This window comes from Apis mellifera, linkage group LG3 (assembly GCF_003254395.2).
Source record: "Apis mellifera strain DH4 linkage group LG3, Amel_HAv3.1, whole genome shotgun sequence".
NCBI classification, from domain to species: Eukaryota; Metazoa; Arthropoda; class Insecta; order Hymenoptera; family Apidae; genus Apis; species Apis mellifera.
In genome coordinates, this window is record NC_037640.1 from 1637501 (window position 1) to 1662751 (window position 25251).

The following is a 25251-nucleotide window of genomic DNA, read 5'->3' on the forward strand; positions in this document are numbered from 1 at the left end:
TTCCTCGTGTACTTATGTCGCTGATATAATAGCACTGGAAACGTATGGTGTTATTGTTTGTGCGAAACAGGCGCACGTGGACAATTTTTCTCTTATTCGAAGGAAAAAGTGTATGTATAGTACTCTCGAGAGATTCTCGGTCTGTATTGCCCGAAGCGTTCCACTACGATAACGTTTCATAAACACTGGTTAAATAACAGAAAACGAGAAAGAAATATAAGAGATATTATTGTGTTGGTGGAAAAGTTATGCCAGTTTTTAATTCTAATGGATAAAATTATTTCAAATGGATAATTTTGATAAACTTTTACATTTTAGGAAGGTGAATTTATATTCATGAAATATTATTACTCTTGTTTAAAATTAGAAATCAATGATAAGTTAATATTAGAATTATTTTACTTGTAATGTACAGTTGGTCGCAAAAATATCTGATTATATAGATGTATATAAGCATACTCTATGAAATATTGTATATTAGTAATAAAAAAATATTAGATAACAATTTTTAGTATATATATATTTATCATTTCATTTTGCAATGATGAATTGATAATTGTTTGAGAAAAAAATAGAATGTTAAAACTATGAAATATTTTTGGAACCAATTGTATACCTCAATTATATTATGTATAAAAGTTTAAAAATCAGTGCGTTATATTCTGAAACTGATTTATATAGTTAAAAAATTTTTAATTATTATTTAACACTCAATTGACAAATTAATTAAACTATTGTTAAACTATTTGATTTATTGATTTAAAAGTTAAATAATGAAGAAATTTTGAAATTATATATAAGTTATTTTCAAAAAATATGATTTACTTTGATTGACTTCTGAATTTTTCATATAAATTATTATAATTAAAACAAAACCTATAATGAAAATAGATAAGTATAAGTTTAAAAGTTTATCTAAATATAATTCATCATTAAGTTTGAGTAAAAGTATGTTTCTATTAATTAATAAAAGCTAAGAATATAAAATTATTCATTTTGACAAGTTCTTAGATAATTGAATGTAAAATATTTTTGTTTTCAATTATTCATATTATTTGGATTAAAAAAAGTATAAATACAATTATTATTATGAAAAATGTTTTCTATACTTTTGAAATAAATATTGTGAATGATTATTTATATCACACCTGAATATATTTGAAATGATTATTTAAATAGTATTTAATAATAATATTTTAAATAATATTATTATTATTATTTTCATGAATGTTCATAATTGTAGTAGAAATATTATCAGATTTTGATTTATACTTGGCAAATATATATTATTTATTATATATTAATATAATTATATTATTTCCAATTTCCATTTATACAATTGTTCAATAATCCCAATTTCTATATTTGGGATTATTTTTAATAATTATTTCTTTTGTTTAAATAATGATATAAAATAAAAATTATCTTACAAATAATTTGACAAATTATTTAAAGTTAGTAATAATAAAATTATTAAAAAAAAATTTACTAGTAGATTACACAATAATTTTAATCAAAATATGAATTAATATTATTATACCAAATTGATTTACATTTATATTCACAAAATCGAAGCATCACTCTTCCACCAATGTAACATTTTTCCACGTGTGTGTATAAGCCTGTCATATTTGAACAATGCGAACAGTGCCGAAAGAAGTCGGTGAACCGTGATTCCTTGTAATTTCGTCCAGCTCCACGAGCCAAAAGCACAATATCTTTCGGGACACATCGAAATCGCTTTTTGCCAGCTTTTTTTCCTTCTTCTCTCATTGAACCGAATTCCATTCGACAAAAAACACAGAGATGTGACGCGAAAAGGGAAACGGAAGTCAATAGTCGGAAAGAAAATCGAGAGAGAGAAAAGAAAAAAAAAAAATAAAAATGACGGACCCCAAAAATCCTCAGGGATTAATGTTACGCGGCATGCGTGATACATTTTCTTTCCTATTTTCGCGATTGGAATTTTTAAAGATTTTTGAGCGTATATACTCGTTAAGAAAAAGACCGAGCGGAAATTAAACTTGTTGATGTAAGCGAGAGAAAATGAATTTATAATAAAAGGGCGAGAGAAAGTACTTTGCGTAAAAAAAAAAAAAAAAAAAAAATAAAACGAGAACGAGATTGCCAGGTCTCGAGGGAACGCGGTCGCTTCGAGATATAACACGAGATCGTGCGATTCCTGTCATTTGGAAGTTTCTCATAGGAGTAAATGTTACAGATAAGTTGAGACAGAATTTTTAGATTCAAATCCGAAAGTTCGTGATGTCTTTCGAAATTTTCGAAACTTAAAACTCAAACTCTTGAAACATTTTTTTTTTTTTTTTATAAATCATATCTATTTCATCAAGAATATATTCCGATTTTTGAAACTTTTTAAACTTAATTGATCAATAATTATGTTTGCAAAAAAAAATTAAATTTTTCAGTAATGAAAATGAATCTGAAATCCAAAATCTAAATTTAATTAAATTATTATTGAATAAATAAAGATAAATTTACGCGGATATACATTCATAAATTATTGGATACAAATTGTTTAGGTTTCGAGACTTTCGATTCGACGAAAACGAAAAATTTTTGAAATACTCGAAATTTTTTTCGAAGATAGTTTCGAGATTTCAAATGATCCAATCTTAGTAATGTGTCTGAAAATCGAGTAGATACGATATAGTATCAAATGTGTCGAAAATGCGTTTTCTTTTTTATTTCGTCCATAGCTGGGACGAATAATTATACGTAGTCGATAGGATAATCAATAAAGCGCTCTAATCATTTATGATAATAATACTATAGCAATAGCGGTAGACGTATTAATTCTTACGGTCCGATGGTTGGGTCATTTCTGATCCGGTCGATACGGTGATCGGCGATAACGTTAATTAAATATAAGTTTGATGTGGGTCACTGTTGACGCAGCCATCGTATTTTGCGTAGTTTTTCGAGGATATAATAAAAGACGAGCGCTGGACGGAAGAAAATACCCGTTAAAAACAATTTTCAATAGGATAGTAGATGCAATCGAAAGAGCCATTTCTCACGGAGAGGAATAACCGTATTATATATATATGGGGAACGACGTCATTGAACGCGATATATACCCTCGTATACGATCTTTGCACAGATCCGGCAAGAGAAACTTGGAGCGACCTTAGAACGCGCAATATCGGTGATCAGAGACGACCGAGAACATGTAAAATGTCGAACTAAATAAGAAAAACGAAAACGAAAAAAAAAAAGCAACCAGCCGAAAAAGGGAAATCGTAATAATCACAATAATAATGATAACAATAACAATAATAATAATAATAATAATAATAATAATAATTATAATGATAACGATTAAATGATAATGAACGTTTAATCTTAGTATTAACTCTAATGCTAATACTATGAATAATGGTAACAATAACGATTACTATTAATTACTCTACTATTACTAACGGTAAAAGAAAAAAAAAAATAGTAATACCGATAAAAAGAGTAATAAAAATAAAATGAATATAATAATAATGATAATAATAATAATAATAATTAATAATAATATTGCTATTAATTAATAATTAATAATAATTATAGTGATAATTTAATAAACGATAAATCGTGTCCATTGCCTGTCGCGAGAGGAAAACGATGCATAAAAAAAATAAACCGGGTACCTACAAAGTGACGTGCCTTTGAGACTCTACGAAGTTCCGTCCGTGGGACTTCCGGTTCCGCGGATGAGACCGTGTATTGCGCGTTTCGAGGGAAACTCGAGTCCTTCGGCAATCGCGATCGCTCGATCATTAAGACACCTGGCAACGAACCTTCCGAGTTTCGAGTCGTGGACCTTCTTCCATCTATAGATCGTAGATAGGGAACGCAAGTGTTCACCTGAAAAGCGAAAATAATAGGGGAAAGAAAGAATTGAAATTGGCGCGTCTGTATATGAGTAAGAGAGAGAGAGAGAGAGAGAGAAAAGTAAAATGTTAGACTCTAAGAATGAGAGAGATATAATGATCTGGGAAACGATATTGGAAAATAATTGTCGATGAGTGAACAATATATCCTTTTTTTGTTAAATACGATAAAGGAGGCATATAGAGAAAGTGATAAATTGTATTTTGGAACGATTTAATCCACGGGCGGATCTAGGGCGGAAGAGTAACAGGAAATTAAAAAAAAAAAAAAAAAATAAGAAAAATAAACAATGTCCATGTTGCTAAATATATTAGCGGTGAGGTAGTTTGCATATAGCGACGTGTTAGTTTATATATATAGTATTTAGTGCGAAATAAATCGGATGCAATGAGGAAAAAACACTGTCGTATAGTATATAATAATGAGAGAGAGAGAGAGAGAGAGAGCGAGTTGAAGAGAGCGTGAGAGACTAACCGCGAAAGAGAATACGAACGAAAAGCATCGCGTGGAAAATGCGCTAATTATTACATTGGAAAAATATCGAGAAAATCATGTACGAAATACACATACACACACACATATATACATATATACAAACACAAAGGAAGTAGGCATATGTATAATGAAGCACGAAGAGAAAGAGGAAGACTATAGCGAGAAACGAGAGAGAGAGAGAGAGAGTGAGAGAGGGAGTAAATAATGGCAAGGACAAAGGGAGATGCGGCGAAAACACACGACACACGAAGCATAGTAGATACGTAGATTAAAGTTAGAATATAGAATTTTAGGTGAAGTTATCGAGCCCGTTCCTTCGTATTAGATATGGTAGTATTAGACATGCCAGGCACGCCTCGAAACGAGGACACGTCGACTATGTGTATATACCTAGTGTCTAGGTAGAAAAGATCCTTTTGTTTCTCGTCGAGCAAGAAGGGGAAAAGGAAGAAGAAAGGGAAAAAGAAGAGGATACAAAGAAAGAAATCGCTTCCTCGAGCTGTTCGTTCTCCTCAAACCTATTCCATGCTGCGTTTCGTTCGCGACTTTTTCCAAATCGATCTTTCTTCGTCCGCGAGGCGAAAGCGCAGACGAAAGTTTTCGATAAGCAATAAAAAGATAAAGGGAAAGGAATAGAAATATAGAGAAGAAAAGACACGATAGAAACGCGTTCGGAATCCGAATATAGCGAATCGATATCGCGTAGCTTCGTCAATTTGAAGAAGCAGCATTGATTCAACGATGGAAAGAAAGATAGCGAATATCGTAATTGGAACGCACAACGGAAAAAGAAGAAAGAGAAGAGAGAAGTCAACGGAGCGGTGAACGAAAAATAACGAAAAAAGGGGGGGGGGAAATAAGTTCGTGCCCATTGTAATCGCGCATAAATTATTATAAATATAAAAAGCATTGATATTGTCGAGTATGCATACCTCTTCTGTACATATATAATTGAACGGCAAACAAAAAATAACGCGTAACGATTCAGTTGTAATCATAATATGGGAAAACAGCGAGCATGAGTTTGAGTGTTGTGTATCGTCCTTTCTTTTTTTTTTTTTCTGCGAACGATGGCGAATCGATCGATTCGATTGCGAATTACCAACAACAGATAATATAACTGTAATGTAATTATATTATGATGTACGATGTAACGGTATGATACCGACGGTACCGTAATATACATATTATAAATACAATTTCATAGAATACGAAGGATCGTTATAGCGAAGACGAGCGAGGTGATTTTCTATTATTGCTATTGATTATTAACATTACCATTATATATATATATACACATATATCTCGTCATTACGGTTTCTTACGATGATCGCTGCGACGACGACGACGACGACGATGATGACAATGATTACAATTACGATCATCACGCGGATGAGAGAGAGCGAGAGAGCAAAAGGGAGAGAGAAAGAGAGAGAGAAAGGGAGAGAAAGGGAGAGAGAAAGGGAAAGAGTGTGTGTGTGGGCATGTTGATTAAGAGTGTTGTGTTGAAAAAATAATCAATTCCTCCCAGAAGAAGATCGTCGAGTGTATCGTTCGCGTGCTCAGCCGAGCATCGCAGGGGAGGAACAGATATCCGTCGAGCAGCAACGTTTTAAGTCCGCGCGTGCACGGATCTTTAATTGTAAGTAGGTGTAGATTGACGCGAGCAACAAGGGGTTCCTAACGCAATTTTGTCCGGACGGTTCGCGAACGTTCAAGGGAGAGTGTACGAGGAGCGATTTTTTTTTTTTTTTATTGAAGAGAAGAGGATTGGTAAAGGATGGATGGATCGAAGACAAAAAAAAGGAAAGAGAAAGAGAGAATGGAAGAGAATCGCGCTCGTACGCGTCCTGGGAGACGAATCGCATCGGGTATGCAATAACTTTGTTGCGGACCGATCGACGACCGAGAGGCGACTCTTTTTTTGCCGATATATATATATTTGTTTCTTCTTTTTTTTTTTTTTTTCATGCATCAAGGATAGATTCCCCCTTTTTTCATTCCTGCGAGCAATTGGAGGCAATCTTGGCGATCTTTGTTTTGTTTTGTTTTTTTTTTTTCTTTTCCTGTGATTGGTCACGTTTCATTCAACACGATTATCGAATCGTCGAGAGAAAGGGGATCGTCACTCGGGACTTCCTCCCCTCCCCCCTTCGAATTTCGAATGCCACGTTTCTAGACGTAAATCACACGATCATCCTGTCGTTATTTATTGGCAGAACCGAACCAATGCTCAAGCGATGCTGTTGGTTTAAAAGAAAAAAAGAAAGAGAGAAAAAAAAAATGAATAAAAAAAAAAAAGCTGAGGAAACCAAGATTTTCTTTACCCGTCTGTACCTATAGGCCTGTATAACACTAACTTCGTGTATGTGCAGTGGAGTATAAATAATAAAGAATACACACTTTTTATATGCACGAGTTTTTTTTATATATTCACTCATATTTTCGTCGATAAATTTTTATTGGGGATATAATAACCTCGATAATTTTATGAAACTTAAAGTTCGTGTTTAATAAAATTTTCGAATAAAATAATCGAAAGGCGATTATAATATTATATTGACTTATAAGACAAGGAAAAAATTAATTTTTGATTAAAACTTTAATTTTTCGCAAGTTAAATAAATGAATAGTGTTAGCAGTTGCAAATCTGAGTTTTCAAAGATTAAAATTTAATTTTTGACAAAATAAATATTCTCAGAAAAAGAAAGAGAAAAAATAAATTCAAAATATTTTAAGAATTAAATCTAATTAATCTTCTTTTTTATTATTCATAATTTTTAACGAAAAAAAATTCTTTTAACAATGTTTAAATTTCTTAAATGAATTTGATTAAAAAGATTTTTTTTATTTAAAAATGACTATTTTTATTAATTATTCATAAGTTTCTATTCAGTAATTTTTATAATAATTTAATTGTTTCTAGTAAATTACGTTTCTTATTATATAAAAAAAATTATAATTAAATTTGTAATATAAAACAAACGAGAAAAGTATCATTATTGATAATATAATAAAACTAAAAATTAAAATTTCATAGTTCTTATTATAACAATATCTAAAAAATTATTTTTATTATTACAAAATAATATTATTCTAATTTTTTTCCGTTCTGATACATATCATCTATTATCAATTATATAGCACAACTAAGTAAATTGAAATGAAACTAATAAGAACGAAACTCGATCGTGGCCAGCCGTATCGATTAATCGATCGATCGCGTGGTGATCAGTGACCAACTTCGATACAATACAATACAAAATAATCGCGAGAAAAAGTTTGGAAAATGACAAACTCGATATTTCCAATTATCCAGGCTCCTTAGAAGGGCGAGTCGATAGGATAGGATCATCAAACAGGAGGCGTCAAATAAAGAAGGATGGGCGATATTCTGAGAAATTGGATACAAGCTAGGCTAGGAATCTTGACAGACTTACGCCCCGAGGTGTTCGGTTATTACACAAGAGACGGCTCGCTTTTGGCCCAAATTTTGCACAGCTATGACATAATAACCCAAGATCAATTGGACATGATCATCGTAACCCAAGACCCCGCCCTGTGCCGCGTCAATTTGAGACATCTCAGTTTTTGGCTACGGTTCGTCACTATAAAGATGGACGATGACCTGATCGAGGAGATCTCGTGCGGCAAGGGGACCACGTCTCTCCGCCTCTTCTACAAGGTGTACCTTTGCCTCGAGAGCAAGGACAGATTGCACTTTATCACGCTTCAAAAGGAGAGGGAGAAATTCGTACCCATGTCGAAGAAGTTCGATGTGATCAGAGTCTGCGAGGATCCGCCTCCTTACCAACCGTCGGAAAATAAATTGTCGAAGAAGCTGGTGAAGGGGCAGGACGTGATCCATTGGCATCAGAACAAAGTTCCAAAGATGCTTCGATCGTATATCAAAAAAAAAAACGTTGCAGACGTGGAGTTGAAACGCGTAAACGTTGCCGAGCCGTGTTCCGTTTTCGAGGTATCTACCAGCCCCTAGCTAGAAAGATTCGCGTGACAGGAGTCTCGCGTCCAGGTACTCATGCTTACGCGAGCTTTTTTTTTTTGTCTCTCTGAGGGGGGGTGTCGGGGTAAGATGAGGATTCACAAAACGAAAATAAATGTTTCTTATACAAAAAATATTATTTTGACATTACAATTGTATTTAAAATTCTGTTTTACAAAACGAAGGGAACGTGCTTTTAAATATTTGTTTCTATGATGCATAATCTTTATTTCTCGATTAATTATACGCGAATAAATAATTTTGTGAGAATTTTTTGACGAAAATTAAATATTATATTATATTAATGGTTAAATTAGTAATAATTTTAACTTTAATTGTAATTTTATATCGTGGTTGATAATTGAAAAATACGCATATAAAATACATTCACCATCTTACCCCTTTCATTTTACGTTATATGGATAAATAATGTTAAATATATTTTGATTATTAATATTATTCAGAAATAAAATTGGAACATTAAATTATTTTAAAATATTTTTAATTAATATTTAATTGTAAATTTGTACAATATATTTTTATACAATAATCTGTTTATTAGTTTGCAAATTAAATATTTACAAGCCATTAAACTTATTAAACTTATTAAATTAAAATTTTCTGTTATATTATTCTTATAATTTAATACAACGATTCTTACTTTTTTCATTTATAAACTAAAATATTACGATTCTATATCAAAAAAAAATATATATATACGCTTAAAAAAATCAAAACACAAAAATAATAATGCGCTAAAAGAAAAAAAAATTGTCATTTGTCGTCTTATCTCGATTCCTCTTAGGAAGAGGATCGTCGAAAGAAAGAGAGTAAGGAATTGGATGAATTCGCTGCCAAAAAGTTAGTTTTAAAGAAAAAACTGAAAGAAGACATTGAAGAGGAAGAATCTGACGAAGATTTAAAACCGATCGGGGATGATCCTGATATGGCGAAATCGTACATCGAATGGTTGAAGAATCGCAAGAAGCAAACAGTGACTTTATCCGCTCTCAAATCGAAGATGCACAAAAATATTATCTCGAAAATGTGGGAGAGCATGTCGGAGAAGCAAGAAAGAGCTTTCGACGAGGAACTGGCGAAACGAGTGTTGGATCAATCAAGGTACGAATTATGAGTAACGGAAACACCTCGAATCGGTTTAAATCTGTATTCCGTATATCTATAAGATGTTTTAAAAAATGTAAAAATATAGTTTAAGTATATTTCAAGCAACTTTTTATTTGGCAAGAATTTTTGTTTCGGTTTCTAATAATGAGTCTTGATACATTTAAAAAATATTGAGAGATTTGTTATAGTTTTGAAAATTCAATATCTTGAGTATTTTTATCAATTTTGTTTGATGAATATTATTAACAAAAGAAATTAAAAGAGATCTAAAAAGAAAGTTAGAATTGGCATTTTATAATTTTATAATTTTTTGTTAGCATAATTTAATAATTTATAACGCATATAAATTAACATTATGAATGTTAATGTTTGAATCATTTAGAAACCCAATTGATCAATTCCATTTTTTGAAGAATTTTAAATTTTGCCGCCAAAATATATGATTAGTGTTTAATATCTTTAGAACTAAAATATATAAATATTTATATAAATATATTTGATTTTTATGCAGCTTATTAAAGAAAAGAAAATAAATAATATAGATAAGGATATTAATATTATAAAAAAGAATTTCTAATAATTTCGATAAAATTTGTGAAAATATTACAACATAAAAGACTTATAATGTAACAATAATAATTTTCTTGTTAGTATAGAGTTTTTAGATTTCAATTTTTATTTTTTTAAATTGTATACCACTTTTTTATTATTAAAAGTGTAGAGAACTTTTAAAGTAATAAATAAATTTTATATTAAGTTATAACAAATTATTCTTTCATTATTATTAAATGATCAAATGCAATAGAGATTATTTAATTCTAAAAATTCTTTATATTATAAAAAATCAAGATTCCAATTTAGTTTCAATTTAAAAGAAATAGAAATAAATTTGAAATCTTTGAAAATTCTCCATTCCGCACATCTTTAAAAATATTTAAAATAAACAGATATATTTTTTCTATACAACATAAAGTGATTATATTTAAAATTAAATAACAAATAACGATTTTATTACTCTTAAAATGACGTTAGGAGTAATAGGCTTCGTGGATATTAAATATAATATAAAAATATTTAAAAATTATCGCCATCGATTAACGAACCGATTCGTAGTATCGATTACCGCCGTTAGGCGGCTTCAAACATCATCGCAATTCTCATTAACATTTTGTATACCATCAGGTATAACCATTGGGACCAGATATATAGACAACGAAGGTTTAGAACTTTTCAGTTAACGGTACACTTGATTTAAAAAAAAAATAGAAAGGGATAAAATCAATTTAAAATTTTGCAATTGTCTTTATCCCTCGTCTACTTTATCTCAAGTGTGAAGTTATACTGAAAAGTATTCAAACCTTCACTTAATAAAACAAACAAAAAAGTCTTTTTGTATCAAGATGTATCGATTTTTGTATTTTCAATTCGAATCGATAATTGAATTCTTCATCATCGATTCAAATCAAATACCATTATATTTTTTTTATCCAATGATTGCATCTTGCGTGAAAATGAAATTTATATGTTTATAAGTATTAATATATAATAAAAATTCCATAAAGTTTTTGAAAAATCGATAAAGATGTAATAAACATTTAACGAATTACATATATAAATAAAAAATATGGCTAAATGATGTCACATTTTTCTCATTATTGTTATGAAGGTATATTATGAAGATGTGTCACGTGACATCATGCTTGGCAAAAACTTGGTCACGTAATATACTTAATGTGATAATATGGCATCACGCTATTCTTTTGTGGAAAATTGTCATGGGGAAATTACTATTTTGATAGACAGAATATTTGATAGCAATTCTGTTTGTTTATTAATAAATACGAAATATTGTCATTAATTTGAATCACAAATAATTAAAATTGAACAAGGAAATAATGAAAAAGAAATTTTTAATTACAAATGAGATCTAACTATTTATTTATTCAACAATGTCACTATTCATAGCATTTTGAAGGCCAAAAATGATGATAAAGTAATAGAAACAGAGATCTTTATTTTTCTTCGTTCAACGCAAACTTTAATTGTTTATATAAATAAATATAATAATATATAATAATATAATAAAAAAAGTTTATAATAAATAAATCTCAATTGAAATTTTTATACTAGCTTTTATGTTTCTTTTGGCTTATTGGCGTTCCATATATTATTGTACATATAATATATATAATAATAGGGATTTATGATATAAAACAGATAAATTTTGTACAATATAATACTTTAATACAATATAATAAGTTATATCATTTAAATAATAAATAATCAATTAATTTATTAGAATTGAGTTTTAAGAAAAATAAAGATATAATAAACTTTTCTATTATCGTTAAATATTTATTTGGTAACAAGATTTTATTAAAAAAATATATATTTTAATTTATTATTATTTTTTTTTACAAATTTTAATTAAATTATGGATATATTATAATTTGGAACATTTTCCATATCATTTCATTTTCTTTTTCTCTACATAAATATATCTACAAATAAATTATATTTTCAAAGTATAAAAATGAATAATATAAATGAATCTATTTGTAATAATTCTAGTTTTTCAGATTTTTTAAAATATTTTATGTTAATTCTCGAATAAAAATAATAAAATATTTAGACAATTATTTACTATTAATATAATAATACCATTAATATTCCAGTTTTAATAATCAATAATTTTTTAAACAATAAAGATCAACAATTAAAATCTCTTTAAGTTTATTCAAGAGATTTGATATAGTTTTTGATATAGTCGATTCAAAGTCATCAAAATTCCTCCTCTACATTGAATATAATTACTAATACTTTTAAGATATCGAATGTTCATAAGGAATTTATCGAATCTCTCAACATTTTAACAAATAACAAACCTTCAAGACTCTTGATACAATTATAATTAAGATCATCATCAAAAATTTTAGAAAGATTCATAGAATTCATCCCGAAGTAATGACTCGAATTTTTCACAATTTTAAAAATTCAAAACGATTCCAAAAAGTTCCAATCACCGTAGATACGAGAAGCAAATCATGACGAAACTGTGCGAGATACGCGATCAAAAGAACATCATGGCCGAGAATCAAAGAGTCGTGGAGGATATCATTTTACACGCGAACGAGATGGAGGATCGCGCGAAACACTATCGTTCTATCGATCTGGAAACAGCGAACGAGAAAGATATGAAAATCGAGTGTCAAAGAATGTGCGAGTTGCGTCTCAGATTACACAAAATGAAGATAGAAAAAATACGGAAGAAGCACTGGTCACTTTGTCAAAAAGTGATCGATGATTTGCTGATCATCGCGTTCAACATATGCGAACATCGACAATTGAACAATGGCCAGGTACCACTCACGCTTATCAGCGAGTGGAGGCGCCTGTTTCTCAAATCTGAGCCGATCGTCGAGAAAAAGGTACCTTTCGATCTAGATACCCCGAAGCGCGAGTTGGAAACATTCATCAAAGCGGACGACTGGAGCAAACATATCAAGGTTAGGTTGAAATAAGTTATTTTTATATTAGAAGATCATTTATATTTATCTATTTCTTTTTTTCTTATCAATCGATAGATTTTGAAATTGAATCGAAAAATAACAGTTTTTAATTTTAAAAATTATATATATAATAATGCATCTACAAACACATCACTAACAAAGTGTTTAGATAGAAAAAGAATTACTCAACTGCTTTCTTTATTTTTTTTTTTTTTGATGTTATAATTGAAATTAAAATTGTAAATTAAGATCGATTCCAATCCGATCTTAATATTTAAGAAAAATGACAAGACAATTAAATATAGTTTAATCAGAAAAAAAAAGTAAAAAATTTTCTCTTATAGCTATTTTATGTTTTTAATAACTTTCTTACCTTCTTGCTGCAACGTGTAGATGGTAATAGATTACCCTACAGAGATAAATATTTTATACTGATTCATTGACTGTAGGTAATACAGATTTCTATTCTTCCGTTATTTTCTAAGCGAGATAATTCTCTTTTTATCATATGCACATTATCTTCTTGAAGTAATTATAAAAATTTATAAAAAATAATCTATATATATCTTTGTACGAAACGAAGCATCACGTTTTCATCATCAACGTCTCAGAAAATCAAATTTGCTATTCATTCGATTTACAATATTCAAAAGTCATTTTATTTTTATTAACCTTACTATCACCTCGGATAGGAAATAATTAAAGTTAAAACTATTTGGATTCCTCCTCTGTCAAAAGCTATCGATAGATAAAAAAAAAACTAGGTAAACAAAAATTAATACCCTCCTAAAATAAACATATACCCAAGATTGAAGTACTGCAAGAGACCCTCTTCGACGACTATATGGAATTAAACGAGCCTTGGAACTTTCTTTTGTCGGAGCTCGATGAAAAGTCGTACGAGATTCTGAAACTTGGTCACTTGGTGCTGGGATACATCGTGCACCGACTTCTCGGCGGGCTTTACGCTCGACCCGCGGATCCATCTAAACGGTTGAAGATCAAGATGAAGAACATCTCGATCGTTCTCGGGCTCGAGAATTTCAACGCTTTCGAGACCCTCTCGTTGTTGCTCGAACAATCGAATTTTCAATTGATACGGATGGAGGACGCGATCAATCATTGCCTGCAACAGTACAAGAAAGAAATGGCCGACTTCAAGTACATCGATTTGAATATAATCTTGGCGACCACGCAATTGATCGATGTGCAAATGGAGACATGCTTCAAACATACGAAACGCTCGAGATGGGCCGATGATGTATCGACAGCAACGCCGGAACCGAATGCAAATCCGAAGAAGGTTACAAACAAACAGGCGAAGGACAAATCGCCTTCGATCAAAATTCAGGAGGAAGAAGAAACGAGTACTAAGGACAAGCAGACGCAAACACCGAGGAACATACCTTACGACGATATAGATCCTATATTGACAGATACTGCGCATATAGGTAGGTCTCCTTTCTTTTCTGTTTCGCGTTCGTTTTTCTTGCTTTATTATTAATTCGACTTTTAATTGTTATTGAAAGTATCGAATGATCGGATCGATCAAAAATAAACGAGCGAGCATTAACTTCTCACCGAGTTGTTCGATATAAGCAACGACGCGAAAGAAAAATATTTTGAAATTATGCTTGAATAACAAGTACTGTATATTGATCCACAAATTTGATACGTTTGATAACATTGAGATTAAATAATAAAAGATTAAATAATATTATTCGAATGACGATTATACGTAATTTTAATATTTCTTTTTCTTTTTTTTTTTTATTTTTACTCTACTAGATACTTGATATATGAAATTTTTATTTTTAAATCTAAACTCTTTTCCTTCTGTTACAAAGAAACAAACGAGTTATTCAAGTGATTCATTTTAAGATGTAATGATTTTTATATTTATATTGATTTTTATTGAAATTATTTGAAATAAACAAAGAATTTATTAATTTCAAACAAGATTTTAGGATTTATTCGCTCTTTGTTATAACTGGCCAATTTTCCATACATTTGATTCTGATATGTGTGCAGGTAAGTGGGCCTACGAGTTTCTAATCTTGGGCGAACCTATCACGAACGATCTTGGGACGAAAATCATAATCGAGTATTTAAAAAGTAAGACAGCTGCGAAAGGCTGGGTTTTCATCGATTATCCATATTCGTACGATCAAATGTCGTGGTTGGAGACGACATTGATGGGTACAACCCCACCTCCTAACCCGAAAGAGCTCGAAATCAAGGACATTAACATTGAGGACATCGAGGTGATAAAACCGAGAATCGTTTTCGAGGATAAATCTGATCCATACGTGATGCAAAGGTTAATAATAAACGAAACGAATTTCATTTCATTCGAAAAATTTACAAAAACATGTTTGTCAAACTCGATGAAACTTATCTTGTCAATTTTTGTACATTTTGAGTAATATTTACTCTAACAATTCTATGTCATTTGAAATAAATTTTATTATGACAACAGTAGGATGAACAGTTGGCGAAGAAAAACTCTTTTCTCGCCGATTTTAATTATGTTTTAAAGGATATCGTTATTTCTTTCTTATTTAAAAAATTATTGGCACTGTGTAATTGAAGTCTGCTTATTTATATGCATATTATATGCAAATGATAATATAATAATTTGTTTTTAATAATATTAATAAGTATTAAATATTTATTGAGAATTGGAAGAATTATTTGTCGATAAAAAAAAATATTTTAAACGAGCTCATAAAATCAATGAAAATAATAATTTTCAAACTTACCGTATTTCAAAAAATTTATTTGAAAAACTTAGATTTCAATACAATTTCAAAATATCAATTCACCAAATAAAAGTAAAAAAAAAAAATAAATAAATAACGCAAAGAAATCATAGCTCTATATTTTATTTATCTTAACACGCGCTCGATAAAATAGGAATCTGTAAAAATTGTTCTTTCGAATCCTGTAACGAAATTTTTCTCGTTCACGATTTTGCAGACGTTCGAAAATATTGCCAGATTCGATTACGGATCAAAATTATGAATACAAAGGCAACACGTTCGTGACACTTTTCGTCCGACTGAAGCAACAGCCGAGGGATTTCGAGAAAGGTCATCGATTGTACGAGAAGATAGACGAGCATACGTCACCTGTCGATGATTTTTACGCGTTTCACAAGATCGCTCACGTCTTCCATTACTCGAGCTTCGATCTGCCCACTTTGAAGAAATTGGCCAGGCTCATACTCGGATATCCGAGGAAGGTATCCAAAGAATTATTCGGGGACATTTTGGATCTCTTGGAACTAGATCCAAAGCGACTGCCGATAACGAAGGAGGCTGTAGTTCGACGCCTCGTTACCGACGAGGAGTTCGCGCAACTCGAGACGCTTACCAAAGACGTGGAAGAGGAGGAGGACGACATAAAGCACGAGATTGTGTCCGAGGATTTTCAACTGGAATTCGACTTGAAGACACCGAAACCTGGCGAACCGAACTGGCAATGGATCAATTTCCCTCTTCCCTCGACGCTGTTGCAGAACATGGCCAAACTGTGGGAAATCCTGGAGGACATCTATATGGAGGAAGTGAAGGAATTATTGTATCTAAAGAGCGTCCACTCGTCCAGCATTATTCCGTACACGGGTTTTCTCTACAAAAACGCGATGGAATTTATAAAACGACCGGATCACAAGCAGGACATGATATACGAGTTTCAGCAAGCGTTCAACTCGATCGATATGGATGCGCGGAAAGAGGTGGACGTGAAATGCGAGCTTCATCGCCGTGTGGCCGATTTCCAGGTAGAGTTGTTGGGATTATAACGAAGATTCGATTCTTTATCATTAATTAATCAATTAATCAAACTCTATGCTTACCAAAATTCTTCACTCGTTGATATTTGAGCATAAATAAAGCAAACGTTCCTTTTATAGATTTTATGATTTATTATTCGTTTACTTATTAGTCAAAAATAATTTTGCAATGAATGATAATGAATTCGAGTGTTGAACACCCAATACTTTGTATTAAAATTTCATTAATTCACTTTTAACCTTCGCTTCCAAAGTCTTTAAAATTGAATCTGATTCTTCATTCTGATTCTTATTTCCATCTCGTCATCACGAAACGAAGAGATCAGCCCATGAAACATATTTACTTCTCTTTCTCATGTTTTTAATTCCGCTTTCAGGCCGATCTCTGGGACATTTGCGACGACAGAAGACGCGTCGCCGAAGAGGAACGGAAGCGATACGTGAGCTTCGAGTGGGCTATACAAGAGGCGGTGATCCTGTACGACATTTTCATCGGTCTCATTCAGGCAGAGATAGATCGGTGCATCGACACCCAACACCTGCTGCAAGATTACTACATGGGGATGTTGAAGAAACCGTTACGAGAATTGGGCGTCGCGAAGGTGATGCTGAACAAGATCGAAGTGCAGACGGTGGAGTATGAGGAGGAGGAGCAGGAGGAGGAGCAGGAATCGCCGGTCTACGAGGAGAAATTGACCGATCGAAAGAAGAAGGAACGATCGAAATTGAAAACTGAACCGCAGGTGCAGATCAGCCCGCCCCCGATCGCCATCTGTCGGTTGGACATCCAAAAGGAGATCAACCAAGTGTTGCTCGACAGGAACAAAACGATCGTGAACATCGAGGACACTTGTATGTTTAAAGGGTTGATGAAGAATATCGTTTACGCGAGGGAGATCATGGACACGTTGTGGATCACGATCCAGGAGACGATTAAAAGGGAACAAACGGCGTTCAAGGGGAAAGATTTATTTTTCACCGATTCCGCCGAGCTGATAAGCGATACGGAGAAAGCAACGTCGAGGGTGCAGGATCTGTTCTTGGAATGGCGATACGTGAGCGATTACGAGATCATAAGAATTCGGCAGAAACTCGAGTCCATAATAAACGTGGCACGGCTGGATTTCGATTTTCTCATGGACACGATGCAGAGGACGTTTCACGGGATTTATGATGCTATCATAGACAGGTTTGTTTCTCTTTCTTCTTTTCATCGATTATCGTCGCAGTAACAACAATTGTTCTGAACCAATAAGAGGTGAAGAGATCGTTCAAACAAGAAAATTTTTGTTTATTTACAATCTTTTCTTTAAATAAAGTACAGCACATACTTAATGTATTTGTGCTTTATATTGGGTTGGCAACTAAGTAATTGCGGATTTCACTCATAGATGGCTTCAGTTGAATTTTTAAGTTTGCTGACGTAGTCCAAATGTAAAACACATTTTGTTATTTGATAGTTGGCAATTCAGCATACATGCATTGAAAACCACTTAAAATAACTTGGCTATGTTCAAAAACTCGATACATGGGTTCCTCACGAACTGAAAAAAAAGCATTTAACGCAACGCATTAACAGCTGCGATTTGCTAAAGAAACGTAATGAAAATGATCCATTTTTAAAACGACTGATAATGAAAAATGGGTTGTTTACAACAATATCAAGCGGAAAAGATTGTGGAGCAGGCCACGTGAACCAGCTCAAACAACATCAAAAGCTAGTATTCATCAAAAGAAGAATTTTGTTATCAGTTTGGTGGGATTACAAAGGAATTGTCTATTTTGAACTCTTTGAACACCCAATTCTGTTGTCTACATTGAACAACTAACAAAATTAAACAATGCAGTTGAAGAAAAGCGGCCCGAATTGACAAATCGAAAAGGTGTTGTATTCCATCATGACAATGCAAGGCCACACACATCTTTGGTCACTCGGCAAAAATTATTGGGAGCTTGGTTTTGCCACATCCACCATATAGTCCTGACCTTGCACCATCTGATTACTTTTTGTTTCGATCTTTACAAAACTCCTTGAATGGTAAAAATTTCAATAATGATGATGATATCAAATCGTACCTGATTCAGTTTTTTGCTATAATAAAAACCACAAGTTTTATGAACGTGGGATTACGATGCTGCCTAAAAGATGGCAAAAGGTCATTGATCAAAATGGCCAACACATTACGGAATAAAGTTATTTAGTTCCATGAAAAAATTGTCTTTGATTTTCTAAAAAAAAAATCCGCAATTACTTAGTTGCCAATCCAATATATGTTAATTCAAACAACACGTGCTGAATTTCTAGATATTGGCAGGAGATGAAGAGCGTGAACGAGATGATAAACGTGTTCTGTTTCGCGATCGAGGAGGGTAAAATGCTGGAGAAGGAGATGGAGTTGAAGGGCGACAAGTTCATCATCAGATCGAACGTGTACGTGGTGAAAGTGAGGCCCGAAAAGCCGAAGAAACTGAAGGAGCACCCGTCCATGCGATTCCGGATAATCAAGCTCAGCCGGTTGATGGACATGTTCAAGAGGGTGGCGCCGATCGGGGTCATGTGCGAGCGCACCCTCGTTTACATTCTTCAAGACCTGGTTTGCCACGGCCTCCAGGAGGGCGAGCCAATGATGCTCCCACGCAGGTGGTACGACCTTTATCCGGAGGATATCTCCAATTTGATCCACAAGATCTTCAAGTCCGTGAATTACGTCGATTGGCGGGAATTCCTCATCTACGCGATGGATATCCCGTATCCCACTTGCCGGGAGATCTTGATCACCAGGGATCGTTTGCGGATTCAGGATTACGAGTTGAAGGAAGTCATTACGTTGGCCCAGTACCAGAGGACGTCGTTCTGGTTCTTCGAGAGCACCGAGAACTTGATCAATTTGACCCATCTTCAGGAGGAGATTGATAAACTGAACACGTACGAGGAGGAATATTACCATTTCGGTGTCGATAAAATTTCTATACTTTCGAAAGGTATACAGAGGGCGTACATTATGCCACAAACGCTGAAGTCGTCGTGTCTGGATCCCGAGGAGGCGCTCAGGCGATTATTGGCCAAAGACTTGCTCGGTCAAATGTACATGGTCGATTGCGAGCTGATTAATTACACGGCGCTGCTGTTGGCTTTTTGCAAGGACACGAATCCGTTGAACGGGTTCGCCATGGCGCTCGCTCTCGCCATAGGGAATCCTGTGTGCACCGATGTGGAAGAGGGAGAGAAATACGTCAAGGAACTTTTACAGCAGAAACAATTGGCCTATGATCTGGGCATTACTCTTATTAAGATTGAAGAGGCTGTTAAGGTAGGTGTTGATTTTCTTTTTTGGGAACACGAAATCTCGAAACACTTTTGTTACAAGTGCACAGAGATGAGGGAAAATCGTAGGCGTTAAATGTCAAAAATAAAATGTTTTAACGAGTTATTTGAATATTATTAAATTCAGGATGTTTATAAGATCAATATCATCGATGATTTAATTGAAGAAAAAAATGGATTAATAATTTCGTCGATTAAATATAAAATTTTTAACGAGGGAAAACGTTAAATGATTAATAATTTCAATATTTATATAATTATATTAATGTTGAAATTATAATAATAATTATTATTACTAAATTAGATTCTTAAAATATAAATATAATTAGAATAGAATAATTATAGAAATTATACGAACAGATTATTCGAATATTTAAATTATTTAAAAGTTATTACTTACAATAATTTTATTTATAAACAATTAATTTTTCAAAACAAAAATATTCGATATTTTTTTATTGAGAATTGTTCGGATCAATTCGGATCAAATCGGATTTTCGAAATCAAAATTAACAAGCTGAAAAATTAATTAATTAAAATTTCCAAAAATTAAAAATTATTTTAAGTAATAAGTTTATTTATTAAAATGCTCGAATAATATTTATTACTACATAATTGTTTTGAATAATAAATTATTCAAAATGAATAGAATTTCGAGAATTTCGATCATATTTAATAAGTTTTATTAAATGCTCGGTTATTTACAAATATTTTTAGATCCGTATTTAACGTAAAGTTTATCTAGAAATATAATTTCTCGAAATCTCGGAAATCTCAATGTGTCACGAAATATTTTCTAATAAAGATTCTTGACTCAGTTAAGTAAACTTTATAACTATTATATAAGATGTTGATATATAATGAAAGATAACACAAAAGCATGATGGATTATTTATTAAGTTGTAAGTAATTAAAGTTTAGGTTAGATGAAATGAAACGGAAATAGAGTGAGATCATTGACTATATTACATTAACATTGTTTGCTGATTGTTTTCCATTAATTTGTTAAATTTTTATTTAGTAATTTATAGAAATTGAATTAAAAACTACATTATATAATATTACAATTAATATTAAAAACCATGAAAAGCAAAATAAAATTTCATTTGCATATTTAATATCATTGTCGTTAACCATTTACAAATCTAAGTTTCAAAAATTTATTGAAATTTTAATATTCGATATTTTTTGGGGAAAAAAAAGAAACAAAAGAAAATTAAGCATTGAAATCAAAGTTTTACGAATAAAATTTTTAATTTCATCTATAGTCATTTTCTTTTTAAATTTACTATTTTTCATATACGTCTTTTATTTCATATACGTTTCAGTTACAATTATATATTGTTAATAAATAAATAAATAATAAAATTTCAATGATATTCGACAAAAATTTTCTCGCTGATACGTTTCAGGTAGCAAAGTTGCTAATCAATTATATACTACAAAAAGTGGAAAAGATAATCGAACACAGAGATTTGTATGGCGACGAAGAAAGTCCTCCATTCTTCAAATTTTTCGATGAACCCGTAGATCCTGAGGGCGAGGAAATGGAGGGATATGAGGGTGAGATAGAGAATGAGATAGAGACTCCGCCTGAACTCGCGGAACTGATCATTTATTGGATCTCTCTCGACCTTTGTCTCGTAAGAAATCTAATCTATTTGCATATAAAAATGATAACATCGATCTTTATTAAAATTTTTGTTATATATAAGTATATTTAATAATCTTAATGTTGACTTCAAATGCAATGCAATCTGTTTGTCTCTATCGCGCTTAATTTTTAAATAATGCACGCTTTAATATTTTATATAATATTGCATAATAGCGATTATTAATACATGCATGAAATACTTTTTAAAAATCGATTTTAGAAACTAAAATAAATAGAAAAATTGATATACACGAATAAAAGTTAACATTTATTCGAATGATATATCGTTAAAAATAATGATTTTTTTTTCAATTATCATGAAGATAATATTCCAATAATGTAAGAAAAAAATGAAAAAAAAAAGATATTTCTAAGTTCTAAGTGTTAAATATCAATATATTTTTAAATTTTTAAAACTACTTTTTTAAGAATTTATTTTCTTATTGAATATTGATTAAAAATAAAATTAGTAAAAAGAATCGAAAAGTAGAAGATTTTAATACGTATAAACAAAATTATGCAACAATTTTTAATGATTAATAATGAAAAATGTTGTTATATATAAAAACTAAATAAAATGCTATTGCAAATTAGAATTCAGCATTGAAAATAAATAATATTAATACAATAATATAAATATTCTATATAATAAAAATCTTATTTATCAATATAATTATTGAAAAAAATGAAATATTTCACTCAATTTCAATTATTTTGATTACGTCAAAATACTAATGAAAAAATATTTTTTTATCACCATATCATATATATTCTTTTTATACTTGATTTTGCAATTGATTTTGCATTTAAATTGATATATGCAACATATTAATTTAGTTGTTAAATAAATAAATAATGCATACAATGACTATAAAAAATATTTATACATATATATAATATATATATATATATTTTTTCTGATAAAATATTTTTAATCATATTTCATTATATATTATTAAGTTTTTAATAGTTAAATTTAAATTTTTTATAGTTACATGAAAGCAATTTATATATTTCATATATTAAAATATATGAAATATAATATATTTAAATTTAATTAATTGATTAATTAATATTTAAATATTAAAATAAATATATATACTTCTTGTAGTTAATGTATATTATTTTTCAGTGAAATTAATTTTAAATTTTAGAATATCTATATTATCTATATTCTTTACAAAAACATTAAAATGAATTTTTCTCTTAAAAAAATTTGATAAAAGTGTTAAAAGTATTTGAATGAAGTTTGAAATGAAATTTATAGTAAATTATGCTAGATCAGATTTATTATTTTCTTTAATTTGAATTAACCGATCTTGATTTGATCTAACCAAAATTAAATATAATATAATCGATTTAAAATGTACAAGTATGTATCTAATTATAATTGTGTATATAATGCTAAGAATAAAACTCAAATATTGTAAATTTGATCTATATTATATTAAACTAAATATAAATAACTAACTATATTATACCTTAACTTAATTCAAACTTTGAAAAAGTATATAATATCAAATATTTAATGTTAAAAATATTTTGATATTATACAATTTGGATTGATGTTTGAATTAGATTTAAATAACAAACAATAAGATAATTATAATTCAAATTAAGAATTGTATTGTTATTATTTAAAATTAGGAATATTTTAGTAATAATATTAATATATATTGATATAGTTAAGTTTGAATAAATTACAAATATTGACAAATGTTCTAATGTTTTATTTATGTATTTGTTGTATTTATTCTATCTGTTGGTTCTTTCTAGCTAAAAAATTAAATTAAAAAAAATAACATAACCTAAGTCTATTCGAAATTTAATCTAAATAATAATTCAAATCTAATGTAACTAATTTAAATCTATTTTAAATCTAACCCAATTCTAAAACAATATAAATTTTGGCCTTAATCTAAATTTATTTCAAACAATTCAAGTATTTGAATGAAATCATATTATATATCCATATTTAATCCAAATCTAAATATCCAAATCTAAATATTAGAAATATGTATATATATGAAACATATTTTTTTATTTAGTATATATATATTATTTAATTATATTTTTTATTTATCTCAGAAAATAAGATCGTGTACTTATATTATATAAGAAAAAATAGTTCAGAATAATAATCAAACTTTTAAAAATTGGTGAGATTCTCCCTCTATTTATTTTTTTGAATATATAATTATTCAAAAAATAATTGATAAAAATTAATAAAAAAATATTAATTTTTTTTCGTTTCCATTGTTTCAGACGGTATTGGCTGCAGCTTTGCCATGGTATTTATTGATGCAACCAGATATTATCGGCCCATATCCATCAATGCATGAAAAATTAGCCAGCATATTTGAAGAATTGAGAGACAAGGAGCTTAATCACGAGAAGAATATCGTTTTGGCGCATCGATTTTTAAATCACGATTTCACGAAACGATTGTTAGGCAATATTTCCAAATTCACCATTAAGGATATGAAAAGCATCGTTGAGGAAGTTATTCTAGAAAGGGAAAATGCGAAAATTCAACAAAATGAAAAATAAAAAAAATCGTTCGTAAAAAAAAATTTTGTTTTAGATATCTTCTACATTTTATTAAATATCTATATTTATTTTATTTAAAGAATAGAGTAAATCGCCTATTGAAATTCATTTAATAATTATTTAAATAATTTAAAAATATTTCTTAATCGTTTTTGCATTATATTTGTGAATGGATGATTGTTAATTATTTTTCTATATTTGTTATCTTTTCTGGAAAAATTGTTAAAAATAATATAAATAAAAGAAATAGTAATTGAAATATACAGAAAAAACAAGTCTTTGTCATATTCACTGGAAACATTTATAATATAAAATACTTTTGGCACTTGTAACATTTTTTTTTAATGCAATGAAATTTATCTATTTTTTTGATTAAGTATTGTTTTCTTTTAGCATAAGTATAATTAATGTTTACAGAACGATAATTTTAATAAATATTTTCCATTTTAAAAAAATTGTCGATGTCAATGATTTACCCAATTAAATAAAAAAATTGAACTTTATCTTAATATATAAAGATATATATATATTTAATTATTTTGTGTTCTTTTTTCTAATTTTTAAAAAAATATTATTGATTTTACGGTGATATATTAGGGCCGTTTATCCTGTGTAATTTCTAAAAAGAGAAGAAATATTCGATGAAACGAAACGTGTTGGAATTAGGAGGAAGCTTTAACAGATTTATTATTTCGATACATTACGAGCGTAACTTGTGAAAAAGTTCTAAATCCTTCAATAAATTTCAAAGATATCGTGTATCGCGTACACGAGGATCTTTCTAATCCTCTTTTATTTTTCATTTTCTCCTCGATATTGTTCAAATTAACGAGAGATATCGAACGAATGATCCTCGTGTTCGATTACCTTAATATCTTAATACCTTAA

At 30.1% G+C, this 25251-nt stretch overlaps 2 protein-coding genes across 2 annotated transcripts; both read left to right on the plus strand.

Moving 5' to 3' along the window:
* Nucleotides 1–7504: 7504 nt before the first annotated feature.
* On the plus strand, nt 7505–8635 carry LOC113218627. Its single transcript, XM_026439517.1, has one exon. The coding sequence runs from the start codon at nt 7781–7783 to the stop codon at nt 8393–8395; it is 615 nt and encodes a 204-aa protein (XP_026295302.1). The 5' UTR covers nt 7505–7780; the 3' UTR covers nt 8396–8635.
* A 491-nt stretch (nt 8636–9126) lies between these two features.
* On the plus strand, nt 9127–24437 carry LOC100577436 (sperm flagellar protein 2-like). The gene is made up of 9 exons (XM_026439680.1): nt 9127–9523; nt 12558–13035; nt 13847–14489; nt 15070–15358; nt 16018–16822; nt 17212–18023; nt 19140–20145; nt 21572–21802; nt 24079–24437. The coding sequence occupies exons 1-9, from the start codon at nt 9348–9350 to the stop codon at nt 24361–24363; spliced, it is 4725 nt and encodes a 1574-aa protein (XP_026295465.1). The 5' UTR covers nt 9127–9347; the 3' UTR covers nt 24364–24437.
* Nucleotides 24438–25251: the final 814 nt, after the last annotated feature.

What these genes read in the sequence shown, in the direction of transcription:
- LOC100577436 (XM_026439680.1), top strand. Translation starts at nt 9,348, where the DNA reads ATGGCGAAATCGTACATCGAATGGTTGAAGAATCGCAAGAAGCAAACA. An exon ending in GCCGTGTGGCCGATTTCCAG is followed by an intron (nt 16,823 to 17,211) that starts GTAGAGTTGTTG and finishes TTCCGCTTTCAG; the next exon opens with GCCGATCTCTGGGACATTTG. An exon ending in TATGATGCTATCATAGACAG is followed by an intron (nt 18,024 to 19,139) that starts GTTTGTTTCTCT and finishes CTGAATTTCTAG; the next exon opens with ATATTGGCAGGAGATGAAGA.
- LOC113218627 (XM_026439517.1), top strand. Translation starts at nt 7,781, where the DNA reads ATGGGCGATATTCTGAGAAATTGGATACAAGCTAGGCTAGGAATCTTG.